This window comes from Cervus canadensis, chromosome 14, assembly GCF_019320065.1.
Source record: "Cervus canadensis isolate Bull #8, Minnesota chromosome 14, ASM1932006v1, whole genome shotgun sequence".
Taxonomy (NCBI): Eukaryota; Metazoa; Chordata; class Mammalia; order Artiodactyla; family Cervidae; genus Cervus; species Cervus canadensis.
In genome coordinates, this window is record NC_057399.1 from 15,627,277 (window position 1) to 15,642,362 (window position 15,086).

General features: G+C 43.7%; 1 protein-coding gene across 9 annotated transcripts in view; it reads left to right on the top strand.

The window, feature by feature from the left end:
- LOC122452850 (transducin-like enhancer protein 1) overlaps window positions 1-15,086 on the top strand; it is a 91,404-nt gene that overhangs the window by 16,498 nt on the left and 59,820 nt on the right. For all 9 annotated transcript variants that reach the window (XM_043486568.1, XM_043486569.1, XM_043486570.1 and 6 more), the window contains exon 5: window positions 13,757-13,819. In XM_043486568.1, coding sequence (XP_043342503.1) covers window positions 13,757-13,819 — 63 coding nt within the window. The remainder of the gene's footprint in view (window positions 1-13,756; window positions 13,820-15,086) is intronic.

The following is a 15,086-nucleotide window of genomic DNA, read 5'->3' on the forward strand; positions in this document are numbered from 1 at the left end:
TTCCACGTACTCCATGGGCTTGAGATTTTTGTAGACTGTCAGTTCACAATTGCTACTTAAGTGCTAATATTTGAGGAAGCAGGAAAAAACACACACACCCACAAAACCCACAGGAGGGAGAGAAAAGCAAGACCATTGGGATTGGATGGACTGGAAGTTCAGACTGTTGACTCTTACTGCCAGGCATGATGCAGTAGCGACTTTTTGTAAGTGTTTGGGTTAACAGAGGGCACGGCTGGAGAAACCGTGCCAGCGCCTGCTCTCTCGCTTGCCTAAAAGCCCGGCTGCCTGCTGACTCAGGTGTGCTGAGATGCCCCACGTTGTGGCTCTGTGTTTAGCTCAAGCCCTGAAGTCCTCTGAGTGTCCGAGGGGAAGCATGAAGTTCTTGACAGCCCCTCGGCCTGCCAGTTGGCCTGGGCTGCGGAGCCTTTTCCTTTTGTCAGCCGGCTGGCCCCCTTACAACGCCTGGGCCCTGAGCTCCCTGGGAGCCAGTGTCCTTGTCCAGCTACCGAGAAGATTGGAATTGGACCATTGAAATGTGTCCAACTCCTGTCCTTTTTAGCTGACCAAAGGCCAAAATCCTACCACTAACTCAAGAGCGGAACTGCTAACTTTCGAATCTTACGAAAAAAGTCTCTATTTCATAATTGATTATTCTGAATGCTGTGACTATTCTGAATTCATGAATTAAATTAAATGAATGGGGTGTCACATTTCAACTGGATTTCTCTAGGGATACAGAGATTTTTGAACTGGTTGCTAAATCTGTATCCATTCTTACTTTTTATAATGTACAACATCAGATGTGGCTTGCCCGCCTGAAAGAGCCCCGGACAGATCAGTGGTGGTGTACCACTGTCATCTTGTACAGCCGTTGTTTTGGTCATGATTTTATCACAAGGTCCAGTACCCACCAAAAGTTGAGATTTTTATTTTATGATTACTTCTTCTGATAAACTCATTGGTGTCCCTCAAAATGCTGAAATTGCTCAACATTTGTATGGAATGGGTACCAATTGTTGCTTTGCAAATTAAAATAGTATAAAAGGGAAGGGGCTTTTGGGTAGACTTTGCACAGTGAGGATATTGGTGTTGACATCACTTAGAGTTTGGAGTATAGTTTGAAGACCAGACTCTACTGTTTGTCGCATACTGGTTAATATGGCTGTAAAGAGGAATGTGGCTACTTTTCCAAGTCTATTACTCAGGAGGACTGTAAATTTGATTGGCTGTTACAATTCTAGCAGAATCATTCGATTTGAGAGCAATAGAAAGATAAGATATCCAATTACCCAAATGATTTGCAGGGTTAGCCAACGTTGTCATGGAGACACGAGTTGGAACAAATTAAATTTTAAGCAATAAAATAATCTTAAAGCCCGTCTGGGAACAAGAAAATTTGGCAGTGGCACTTACCTGAATTGAATCTTAGCTTGACACGATGTTGTTTGACATTGATATACTGTGGGGGCCTAAACTTACATATGGACTAGCATTACCTTCACAAAGGAGCTTGACCGAACCAGTGAAGAGGAGTATTAGCGTAAAGTCAGGATATTAACATTTATTCCGTGGCTTAAGTGATAATTAGGCTCTGGGTTCCCAGGAATATTTTGTATTTAATGATTGAAATGCTTTAATAATGATTAAGCAGCATTAATTGGACACTTGCAAGAAAAAAGATTCCTCAGCAGCACACAGTTTTTGGAACTGCTGTTCTCCTTTGTGTCAGCAGACGTAATAGAAATCGTGTGGATGTCTTTTGGTGGGGGGCGGAGGTGTGTGAGCATGCATATATTTGCATGTACAAATAAGGAGATTTTTGGCACATGCCCCTGCACTGCAGACGATTCTCCATATTCGTTAGAATTTCTCCTTTGCAGTACTGCTCGCAGACTGGAAAATTGCTTTCCAAACTTGAGCTGATGCCCTAAAATCGGAGTAAGTGTCAGTCTGGGGCTTAGAAGGTTATTTCCCCTTATTAACGTATTGTTTAACTGGTTCCTGGCTTGTGCGGTGGGTTTGAAAACAGCAGAGTAGCCCAGAAGGAGGGAGGCTTTTTATCCACATGTCTATTAGACAGATGGAGATGGAAATTGGTCTGAGGTCAAGCCATTTGCAGCGTGCTCACAGCCTTCGATTTTCCTCTCATCCTCACCGCAGATCATCTCAAATGATTCAGTAATGACCAAAAGTGCAACATTGACCTTTATTCCCTGGTGGATTACTGTGTTTCACAGTCCAAATGGCAGGAAGTCTATTCTGTTCTTCCAGAAGAAGCTCGACATTATTGAGCCAGCCCAGCCCTGTGGGAACCATGCGAGTGCAGACCCGTGTAACACAATATGTGGGTTAAATTTGGTTTCTTGTGCTCTGGGAAACAAGAATTGACATGTCCTGAACCCACATAATTAATGGAAGAATATCTAGGATGCTTTCTAAAAACACTCGAGCACAAAAATTGATTTGTCCACTTGTAAAATAACTGGTGAATGATAGGAGTGGTAACTTCGGGTGGCCCCTGGTTTGTAAATTGTTCTCTCTTGGATTATCCAGTATTCTTTCAGTATTCTTTCATCCCTTCTTGTTTAATTCTTCCCTGGTAAATGTTAGGCAACACATTATAACATTGATGTGTCATTTTAAAGTTACAAGGTGATATGGCTGGGCATAAGGGGTCTTTTCTTTAAATACTTTTAATTATATATATATTTGTGGTCAATCCATGTAGCCCTGACTAAATTATCTTCAGACAGCATACTATTTACCCGCTGAAAGTAGCTTGATTGTTATGTTGGAGAAGTGATGATTATTTTTCTCTTACTGCTTAGATTTCTCTGTGGATCATATTGTGATGCGATGTGATAATCAGGTGCTTTGTTTAAGAATTAATTTGCATTTATTTATGTGTGCTGGGTCTTAGTTGTGGCATGTGGGATCTAGTTCCTCAACCAGGGATTGACCCAGGCCTCCTACATTGGGAGTCTGAACCACTGGGCCACCATGGAAGTCCCTTAATTTGTGTTTAAAATGCTGTTTCTCTTTGCATCCACCTGCATAGCCAAGTTAATAGCCTGTGGTTCTTGAGTGTACTAATGAAGTCTGTCATCTAGGATCCTTGTACTTACCATCTTATAAATACTTAAAAAAGTTCTTCCAAAAGGTGATGCTTTGAACACGATTTTCACCAGCCTATCAGATTTCATTTTTTGTAAATTAATACTTTACTTTGGCTGCATTAGGTCTTTGTTGCTTTGAGTGGGCTTCCTTTAGTTGTGGTGAGCGGGGGCCACTCTCTGGGCGCAGTGCGCCGGCTTCTCTTGCAGCTCACGGGCTCACAGCACGGCCTCATTTGTTGTGCTGCGTGGGACTTAGCTGTCTCACAGCACGTGGAGTCTTTCCCGATCAGGGCTCAAACCTGTGTTCCTTACATTGGCAGGTGGATTCTTAACTACTGGACCACCAGGAAAGTCCCCAGATTTCATTTTAATTATGATCTAAGGTGCTTTTGAGAAAGGAATTTTTTCCTTGACTTTTGATGTCACTGTGCACATTTTTTTTTTTTTTGCCTCCAACTTTGATGCTTTTCTGGCACTTCTGAGTCCAGGAGAGGACTGTCCTGAGGCAGAAGCCCAACCCCAGTCTGCAATAGGGCCCCCTCCCTTCAGATTCATCCTCTGGCCACTATAGGGGGTAACTTGCATTCTGGAGTTTCTTGGCACATGATGTTGACGGAAAAGAGAGCCCCAGGTTTCAACTGGGAATGCGAGGAACCTTGTCTTCCTTCCCAAAGGACCACCTCTCCAGCAGTTCAACCTGTGAGGAGTCAGGCCCAGAGATGGGGCTTTCCACCTGAGAGTTGAGTTTGGAACTCAAGGATGGCGTTACCAGTGCATACACACACACGTGTCTCTCTAACTTGGGGCCATTCTCCTGCATGTCACATGGCTTTGACAGCGTAGACCTCCTTTGATGTAGGTCATCAAAGTAGCTGCTTTTCCCAGGAAGTTGCTCCAGAACAAGAGTGGCAGCCGTCCTTCGTATGGGTCATTCAGCTGCAGCATGCTTATAAAATTAGGGTCCCTTCAGGCAGGAGATTCCTTTCCCACCATCGAGATTGGCTGAGGATTCCAACCTTTTAGGGAAACATTCATACCTATCCAGTGATCTCCAGATAAGATGTGGGATGTGGGGAGGGGGGATGATGAGAAAAACTAAAGCTGATGATAAATTGTGCTTTATAGTTGTGTGCACTGAATGTTTGCTTTATCATAATGGAGGGGCAGGGGCACAGTGATGCAGACTGTTGGAAGCCAGTACCATCCGGAAATGGGTTTGTTGTTGTTTAGTCGCTAAGTCATGTCCAACTGTTTGTGAACCCATGGACTGTAGCCTGCCAGGCTCTGCTGTCCATAGCATTTCCCCAGGCAAGAATACTGGGACCCTTTCCTTCACCAAGGGATCTTCCCAACCTAGGGATAGAACCCTCGTCTCCTAAATGGGCAGGCAGATTCTTTACCACTGAGCCACAGGGAAACGGGCCTAAAAGGTTGCTCTGATGAAAAAGACAGGGTTTAAGTGTTATTGCAAAGAAAGTAACTTTCCAAGTTTTGAATCAAGACCATTCTCACAAACCCGGTTTTCAGAGGCTACTTGGTTTTTGCATATTCTTGTGCAGTCTTTGTCTTAACGTAGGCATATTTTATTTTCATAATTGTAATTTTAGCCTTCATGCCATGATGATGCAGCCAGTTCTTCCTCCCACTGATCTTGCTGCTATTGTATGATACTATCTCATTTCTCATGAGCTCCCTAAACGACTTAAGACCTGTGAAGAGGGTGAAAGGTGTAGGCTTGCTCTCTTTCCATTCCCAGAACAATAGGTGATTAATTCATGGTAGTGTTCCGTGGTTCACCCCATGGAGTTTGTCTTGAAACCCTTCTTGTGGCACAACAGAGTGCATTTTCCTCTGACACCACTGAACGCTGTCTTTTTCCATCATGGAACAAGTCAGAACGATTTCCTGTGAGCAGCACTTTCTGAACTCCACAACAAGGGTTTCTGAATAATGGAAATGTGCTGTTTAGGCACTGAAACAGCTGCGATGCTTTTGTCAAGGATGCATCTTTACCAAAATGACAAATTAAAGCCCAAATGCTCTGCTTGGCAACAGTTGGGTCAAAACATTTAAGTCATTAATTAGAAGGAACTGAAGGGGGAAGAATTTACACAAATACACAGCGTTGCAGACTCAACTTCATCTTGGAAAATGCAACTGAATTCTTTAAAAAAAAAAAAAAAAAGAGGGCAGCCCTCAAGTGGGGCCTGCCAAGCTTGTCATTTGCAAATAAATCAGAAAACTGTCATTGCAGGAAGGAGGACGAATGAATAGAGTTGCTTTGTCCTTCTTTGATGGGCCCCACACTCAAGCCTGCTATTAAAAATGAATGCATTCAAGAGGCTTTGCATTAAGAACATAAACAATTAAGGGCACTTGAGTTGCTCTGCTGAGAGCTGCTGCGAAGAAGATCCGAGAGCTTTCTCCGTAGATGCAGGCCCCTGCGATCTGCCTCACAAGGACTGCCTCACAAGGAGCCGGAGAATGGGAGCAATTAGTGTTGTTATCTCCGCCCAGGCAGCCTTCAGCAGGTTTTTCTTTCCCTTTATTTTAACCCCTCCTTGCTCTGAGAGAAACTGTGAGTGTGAAAGGTGAGCAGGGGAAGGAGAGAGTCGAGTCGGCGCCCTGTTGGAAAGGCTGGGGTCTAGAATGTGCTTGTAGAAGCTACCAAATGAGGAGGAGGCGGAACATGAAAGTTATGATCTGCCTGTAATTGGCGACTTTGTATTCTGATTAATTGAGCCACTGAAGGGGTTCTGTCATCTGGTCCTCTTTGTTTTGCTTTAATTATCAGGTTGAAGAAGGGGCGAGATTACATTGCCACGGGTGGACTCATTTAAATGAATATAGTTTGAGGTTTCCCACAGTAGGCAAATAGCTTCCTCCAGCCTCGGTTTGTGTTCTTGCCTTGGTCTGATTTTCTAAAAAGGTGTGGAGTAAGGCGATTGTCTCTCTCTGTGGCAAGGCTTTGGAGAGAGACAGATCTGACCTCCCTTCCTGCTTAATTCTGACCCTGGGCGAGTTATTTTAACCTTTCCGGTCCAGTCTCCAAGGGCACCTACACTGACATTTAGAGCCTGTATGTAATTGGAGCTCAGGTGTGTTAAGCAGTAGATGCTGCCTCTGTCATGATTATTCAATTTCCAAGGTTCTCAAAGTGTGGTCCCTCGTCCAGAAATCTGCAGAACACCTGGGGCCTTGTTAGAAAGGCAGATGCTGGGGCACCAAGACCTCCTGGCTCAGAAATTCTGAGAGTGGGTCCAGCTGTCTGTTTTATCAAACCCTTCAAGTGAACTTGGGGCACTCTTAAACATGATAACCTCATCAGTATATCCTCAACTTAAAGAGATCTCAAGTCCTTTTCATTTGGATTTCCCCCAAATCATGGCTAGTCATTTATCTCCGTCATTATATTTTAAACAGAAAAGCTACTCTGATGCATTAGAATTTCTGATAAAATTCCCTTTTCATGAGTGTGCTGGTGAAGCAGGGTGCTAGTCTGGTGCGTCGCCGTTGTTCTGAAGGCGCTGTCTAGCCCAAGAAGCCTTTTCCCCTCCTAAAGGGGTGGGCAGAGTATTGGAAGATTATTTGCAGAGTTTTGCATGGATGATTTTGGGTATGCAGTATTAGGCAAACATCTTGAATTATCTTAAGGTACGTCAGAGACCGTGTTCAGGAGATGGGAGATGTATTTGTGGCTTTGTTTTCGTGGATTCTGCTTCATCGGTGGGCCAGGCTGTCTGAAGTTAGGGCTGAGGCACTAGTTCTCTTTGCCTCTGAAGGGCCGGACAGAGGTGTGCTGTTTGGCGGCTGTTGTTTATTTAAGGTTTGCAGTTTAGGACGGAGGCTCCTTGTGAAATGCCTCCTTTGCCTTGCACTGTACTTCTACCCAAGGCAACAGGAGTCCAGTGACCCTGTCATTGACATCCGGGGGCCACGTGTTGTGGTCCCGTCGTTGGCTCAGCAGTGACATGGCCTTGTGCTGTTGTGGTCCTGTGTGGGCTCTGTTGCTTTGGATACAAAGCTGAGTGTGTAAGCTTTGGTTCTGGTCTAGAGTATGCTCCAATTTCCCACTTCCACTTCCTTGGAGAAAGAACTAGGCAGTGAATGTGGCTGCTTATCTTCGTGATCCTGGGCAAATCATTTCATTTAGGCATTTGCTTCTCCATGTACGATAGGATGATGGTGAGAGGGCTGGGCACCCAAAGGTTGTCGGGTTTGTCAGCATCCTTAGGACAAAGTGCCAGGGTCCGTCACAGGAGTGGGGGGCCTGACCACCCTTCCCCACTGAATAATACAGTCAAACGGTAAATCAAGGGCAGGCGACATCTGCAAGGTCACTCTTGGCGGAAATAAGGCGTTGATAATGCTGCCATTGCAGGATAATCACTGGTTTTATTTGGGGTATCAAATTACAGTGCTTCACCACGTGCATATGTTGTTTAAAAAACAACAAAACGCAAGCACATGAACACCACAGCTTTGTTCTACTCCTGGTTCATTTAGTAAGTATGTTGGCTATTTAAGCATCATTATCATAAATATGACTTGAAAATGGTTACCTGCCATGCCTTTGGGTTGATGTCGTGCATTTAACCATTCTCCTAGTAGTAGACAGCTGATTTATCAGGAGAGCAAATGTTAAGTTTTTAAAAAACTCTGCAGATGGTTGTGATGTGTCGAACTACTGTTAAATCTTTACCTGACTTTTTCTCTTTTGCTTTGAAACTTACGCTGCAGTGAGCAGCTTCATGCATGGAATGCTTTTCATTTGAACTATTTCCTTAGGATAAATTCTTAGCTGTGGGAAGCCTTACCAAAAGGTTTGAATAATTTCATGCTCTTGAAACGCATTGCCCAGTTGCTTTCCAAGATGACTGTACCAATTTACTCTTGTCATCAGTAATGTATGATTGCTCCAGTTTCCCAGAAGACTCATCAGCTTTGGATTTCATTAATTTTTTAAAAAATAAGCTAACATAACTGGTGCAGAATGACCCACCTTAATTAGAACTACATTTGCATTTTAGTTGGTTGCTGGTGAGGCTGAACATTTTTTCTGGATTGAAGGCTGTCATTTCACAGACTCTGAACCTTCTAGTCAGAAGGGATTTAGAGATTATCTATTTATTTCCTTTTGTGTGCTTTGTTTTCATGTTCTGGTCCATTTATCTTTTGCCAGATACTTATGACCAGCTCTCCACTGTGTTTTTCTCTTGGCCTCCTGCTTAGTTCGAGGAAACCAAAAGATCAGTTTGCCAGCCCTCAGCATAAGCGGCATTTTTTTATGATCCATCAATTTGCAATTTAATGGTGGTGGAGTTTCGCCTCCCTAAGCTGACTTTGGGCAGGGTGCCACTGGATTGCTGTGAGACCCATGGGCAATTTACTCTTAAGCAGTCCCCGCCCAGCTTTGAGCCTGCAACAACCCTTATTATATATTACTCGGTGTGTAGTGGAGAAGTGGGCAGCCGTTGGAAAGCAGGCTGGCTCTTCAGTCTGGTAATTAGATGAGGTGGAAGGAGTATGAAGAGGTGGAGAGCTGAGCTTTTAGGAATCATGAAGTCCAAAAACGTAAGTTCAGATGCCCAGAAGATCATATCTTCAGTTTAAGAGCTCGGTTCATTGCTGGCCTTTGAGGTATTTGACCTCTTTAACTCTGTTAAAATATACATGTATCTGAATCTTGCCAGCTTCCCAGATGGCTCAGTGGTAAAGACTTCACCTGCAATGCAGGAGATGCAGGTTCGATGCCTGGGTCAGGGAGATCTGCCGGAGAATACTTTCTCCAGTATACTTTACTCCTGGAAAATGCCATGGATAGAAAGGAGGCTGGCAGGCTACAGTCCATGGGGGTTGCAAAGAGTCAGACACGACAGAGCAACTAAGCAACATCAGCAGCCTGACTCTTGTACTGAGATGTGATTTCTTACTGGAAGCAGAGCCTTTTCCTAACACTGGTTGGGAATGGTTTATGTAGTTCCGTGTTGGTCATTGAGTTTAGGACGTATGGGGATTCTGTTTTGGTTCTGTAAGGCATTCCTTTGAAAGTCCCACATGTGGAAAGGGTATCCTGTGGTCAGTTTCGGTGGGGAGGGTTCAGCGGGGAGCTGTATTAGGAGTCTTCTCTCCTGCTTTCCTGTTAGGCTGAGCTGCATGATGCCGGCCCTGATGCCAGAAGCTGTAGGAAACTGTCCAGAAGCTTCATGTCAGATGTGATTTTCAACATTTAGTCTTAGTTTGCTAGATAAAGTTAAATTGCTCTGGAGGATCTTGAAGGGCCTAGAGTTTGTTTATTGGGGTTACAGGGGACAGGCAGCTTCTGTTTGGATTTGAGGTCGTCCTTAAAGGATTGGGCTGAGAGCACAGCACGTTACAATAGTGCAGCCGTAGTTTACGTATTAGCTTATGTGACTCTGATAAATCACTGAAGGAGATTGGTGATAAGAGACCTGGCGCGCAGCCAGTGAAGGGACTTCACTCAGGACACCTAGGACTACTTTGCTGAGATGCAAACCCAAGTTCTTGGCTTATGAGGGCTGACTCTTATTACCGTAAGCAAATCAGCGAGAAAGGAGTTGGCACTGATGAGAAGAAAAGCTGGTTCTGGGGACTTCCCTGGTGGTCCAGTGGTTAGGAATCTGCTTGCCAATGCAGGAGACATAGGTTCGATCCCTGCTCTGGGAAGATCCTACCTGCTGCAGGGCAACTAAGCCATGAGTTGCAGCTACTGAAGCATGCGCACAGCAAGAAAGACTCTGTAGCCAAAAATAAAATAATACATGATACACTTTTTAAAAAAAGCTGGTTCTGGCCAGACGGACTCCTGCTGCTTCGGTGGGTGCTTGCCACCCCTGAGGCAAGGCCTGATGCCGGGGCCTTTACCAAGCTGGGTAAGCTTTTGGGTGCAATGCTTCCATGCAAATCTGGTTTGGGGCTGGCTCTTGAATGCTGACTTAGTGTTATCGCCTTACATGGTGTCAGAAATATAGACACAGGGTAAGTTTACTTATAAACAATATGTCTGTTGGAAGGTACCAAATACAGCTTCAGTTTTGGTCAGGAAAATGATTTCTAGGTGGAAAACACAGTTAGCCTGCAGTTTTGTTTTTGTTTTTTTTTTCTTTTTTCCATTGGAGTTGTCCGGTCTTTGGAAGAGGTATAAAGGAGGCAGTCTGAAAAGGTTATGGGACTTTCTCAACACCTGCTTAAGCAGGGTCAACTATCCAGTTTAACCTGCTTGTAAACTCTGTGGTCAGGAATAGAAGCGCAGGTAGAGAACACTGCTGCTCGTTAATTTGTGCTAAGTCCTTGTCAGAATATCCTTATGTTGAAGCAAGAGATGATGCTGGAGAATCGCTGTCAGTTGCCATGCAGACTGTTTGAAGGGCGGCAGTGGTGGTGATGTGTGAGACCTCCCAGAGCACGGTCAGGGAGGTCAGGTGCGTCCTCACGCTGCCAGGAGCAGGGACTCCACAGCTGGCTGGGAGAATTTCAAGGTAAACCAGAGGTGAGATTGGAATCTAGATTTCCTGGCTCAAGGTCAAGCTCACTTGTCAGAGGATGGTTTTAAGATTAGGGATCAGAGACCTGGCAGAGGAAGGAGACAGCTGGGACAAGATCCTTCTCTGTTGTTCTCGTTTCTGTTTCTTTTCCAAACCATTTATTTAGAATTCCCAGGACAAATGGTATGGCTTTTGATGTTTCTGCATCAGTTTGAGCTTTGATCTTTAACACTCGTCCTCCTGTTGCAGTCTTAGCTGCTCTAACCCAATTTATGTGGTCTGTGCTTTTAATCCGTACTTCTTTTATTTTCCTCTTAATATTAAAGGATTAATATTAAAGGTTTATGAGTTCATTTCATTCAGACCTGGTCTTAACTGTCCCCTGACAGTGAAGTTCACTTCTACCTTAAAGCCACTCTGTGTAATAACATATATAATTATTAATTAAAGAGGAGATCATCTTTCCTTCTTAAACTAAAATAAATTCCATGTAGGTCAAGTAATTAAATGTAGAAAGTACAGCCATAGCAGCACTAGAGGAAAATTAAGAATGGCTTCTTTAATTTGGGAGTGTTCTCATCCTGACCCAAAGGCCAGGAACATAGGAAGGCTATTCTTTAGTCCGACCATGTAAAAATGTAGTTATGCACAGCAAAATACCCATACTAAGCAAGGTTGAAAGACAGGTGACAAGGTGGAAAAACTGTGGAAAAGTCAGTCTATATCTTATGGAAGGAACTACTACAAAAAGACAAGGGTGAATAATTACCAAAAGAAAAATAAAGTGGGCCAATCAATATATGAAAAGATGTTTAACTTCAGGAAGAATCAGAGTAATGCAAATAAAAATGAGATCATTTTTTAATCTATTAGATGGATAAAGATTTTAAAAAGGTCAGTGAAACGCAGTATTGACACTGGGTGGGGGAGCAAGCACCATCATAGACTGATAATATAAATCAGTAAGCTTCTCTGCTAGGCAGTTTATCAGCATGCATTACAGTTTAAAATATGCAGACACTTTGACCTAGCAATTTCGCTTCTAGAGATTCCTTTTAGAGATCTGGGGAAAGGGTTATTTGACGTAGAGCGTGTAATTGTGGAAAATTAGGTGAAAAATAAATATCCCCCGATGTTGGGAGCGTTCAGACACCTGACTGCTTGTGTAGTGGGATATACTGATGATGTTCTTACTCATATCTGTTTTTATGGAGTGGAAGGGTGTCCGTGACACGTTTGAGTGGAAGGAACAAATTACAGAAGAGCAGTATACCTCATGGGACCCGTTGATATGGAGGTGTCTCTCTGCACTCTGGGCTTGTGCACACACAGATATTGAGAGCCTGGGGGTTGCTTCTCAGGATCACCACAGGGTTACTGTGGTTGTCTCTGGATGGCAGACTTTGTTCTTGTGTATTTCTGTGTAGCATACATCTGCGTATATGTACTCAGAGTGAGCAGATGTGATTTTTAACATTGGAAAACATGAAGAGAATTTTGGAGGCCGGGTAAGAACAGAATGCTCTTGGAATGTATGGGAGGTGGAAAGTGGAGAGCGAGGACCTCAGACCCCACAAAGGGCATCTCTGCCCCTTTATGTCTACCCAGACATACAGGGTAGAACCTTGTTGCAAAGGCAAGGGTAGCTGGCCCATGCTTTCCAGGAGAGCCATGACCTTGTGTTCGCTTGAGTGGGTGGCTGTGATCAAACGAGCTAGGTGGGGCTGACCCAGTTTTGTGATGGCACCTGCTACAGCTCGGCCCTTTTTGCATGTACGTTCTGTTAGCTCCACTTGTTCAAGCAAGGTCATGGGATTGTTCTCTACACCAGTGATTTCCCTTTCCAGTACATTTCTTCCAAGGCACGGTCTGTAACCCTGTCTCAGTGGTGGTCAGGGAGAATTGAGTTGGATTGGCGTAAATCCAACCCCATAAAAGGAAAGGCTTGTTGCTCAGTTAACTGGAATCATCTCAGAGGACAAAAGGCAGCTCCTTTTTATGTACTTGATTATACAGTTCCTGAGGTTTCTGCTTTATCTCAGTTATTCCATTCTCTCTTTCTCAAGGGCATGGCTGTGCTCTGCTTATTTTGTTTCCTCCCCATAGTCCTTTTCATTGCCTGGGTCAGTAATGGAGGTGGCATCGGTAAGCATTGACAGAAATGATGGAATACATACATAAGGTCAACTTGGGACTCTTCAGATGTCTTTCTCCACCCCCCGCTCACCCCAACAGAACTGTTCTTCAGAGTTAGAGGAAAGCAGGTCCCGTTGCATTGCTGCAGGGCTTGGGGGGAGGGGTGGGCAGGGGGATCCTTCTTCGTCTGGGAGCAGAGCACACCGTATTCCCTCCTTTGCCAGTTTGTCCCTTGTGCAGAGGGATTCCTGTGCCTTTGGAGCTGAGCAGGGACTTTTCCTCCTTGCTCTAGAATAGCCTGTGCTGCAGACACTCAGGACCCATTTTCTTAAACTCATTGGAACTGTGGGCCCTGTCACTTTGCTCCTGGCATTTGATGCTGAATTGTGGTAAAACTTTACAGATATCCAGAACCCCTCGACTTGACTGTCTGGATTTGAGTCTGTTTCAGCAGTGTTTTCTAGGCTTGTTTGCAATTTTGAAACTTGGTGAAGGCTTACTAACGTTAAAGTTCAATTTCAGTTGTGCAGGAGTCAAAACAAATGGAAGGAGGTCTTCCACTCTCTCGCTCTGGACCTTATCTTGAGAGCTAGTCTGCTTTGGCAGTGCTTCTGCTCTCCAGGGTTCTGACTTTGTTTGAATGAACTTGCTTCATAAAAGTGCTCTGGTATGCCATAATTGAATAAGTGTACAGAAGGGTTTGGAATCACCAGGTTAAATGATTATATAGCCTCAAACTGCATAGATTTTCTGACTCAATTAAACTACCCATTATCTCTTATTTAAGTGACCAATAAAACGTGCGATTATGTCTTTCTTTGCAAGTGGGATTAATATCTACTGTTTATCTCAAGATAAATATTGCTCACATAGCCTGGGAAAGCAATTTTATGCCCTCAGTGAGGCAGTAGAGGACTCCACTGTTGGGTATGAGGTTTTATCTTTCTGAACCGATTATGAAATACGCTAACCATTTATATGGCTTTGTCTTTATAGACTGAAATCGCCAAGAGATTGAATACGATTTGTGCACAAGTCATCCCATTTCTGTCTCAGGAAGTAAGTAAAGCTGTTCAGCTGTTAAAGTGCAATTATGTTGCTTCTCTGTTTGCAAATTAGCTAGTTTTAAGATGTTAATTTTATCATGAGGAACAAGTGTGAAGAACATCTGTTACAGCTGAAGTGTGTAAACCCCCTGCTATTCCATCTCAGATCTAAGGGCATACTGTGGAAGTGACGATAGCTCAACCTTAAATTAATTCTTTTCTATGGAAAACTGCAAAATGACTGCCAAGCATAAAGCTTTTCTTAGAGGAGTAGTATAAACTTGATAGCTTCTGATGATTAATGTGTCCTTTTACTGTTTCTTTTACTGCTTTTTAAAAATGGTTCCATCAGGGTTGACTTGATCATGGGAGCAGGTATTTCATTTGTCCTTGTACCTCAAGGCAGATTGACTTAATGCTGTCTGTGGAGGGAGTGGATGCCAATACTCTTAAGGTTAAGAGCATTCATGTTACATGTTCATGTTACCTTGGCTTACAGAGTTATATCCATATAGGAGCCATTTTATTAAGTTGCAAAGTCATAGATAGGAGTTTAACCTTAATATTTTGAGAGGGGAAAGCTCTTTGTGTGAGTAAACCTATGAAATTGACTCAAAACCAGTTTTAGTTTTGCCTTAAAGTTTACTTTTGGATACAAGCTAATAAATGTAAAACTGTGTTTTAAGTGTGTACAGGATGCGTATATCTTGAGACAGTGAAAAGCTTGTGGGCCTTGGAGCTGGAATGCTGAGTGTCTGTCCTTGTTGGCATTTACCGCTCCATGCTGCGTAGCACCATCTCTGCTCTCACTATGGCAGCCTTTTCCAGCATAGCACTCACGTGATGTTACAGTTTAGATTTGTTGGCCTTTTGAAACCTTTAGTAATTCGGGTCTCTGCTGTATATAGTCTCCTTTCTCCCAAAGAGATGTGCAACTTTGTTTTTATTTGTGAGTGTACCTGGGAGGTATGCGGGCTATTTGCAGCCTGTGATCTCAGAGAGAGAGAGCACGTGTGTATGTGTGTGTGTGTGTGTGTGTGTGTCTGTCTGTCTGTCTGTGTGTCTTTCCTTTCTCCTCTGGCGGGTGAAACATCTAAGGACTAAAGGAGGAAAGGAATTCCCAGAGTCCAGAACCAACTGGTGGGTTGAGATTTGTTGACCGGAGAAGAGATTGCAGGTTTAATGCTTAAAATTTAAGTATCCAAAGGGGTGTTTTAAATGGCTGTAAATTTCTCCTGCTCAAATTTACCATAGCAAACCCTTTCTGAGAATCAGGATGA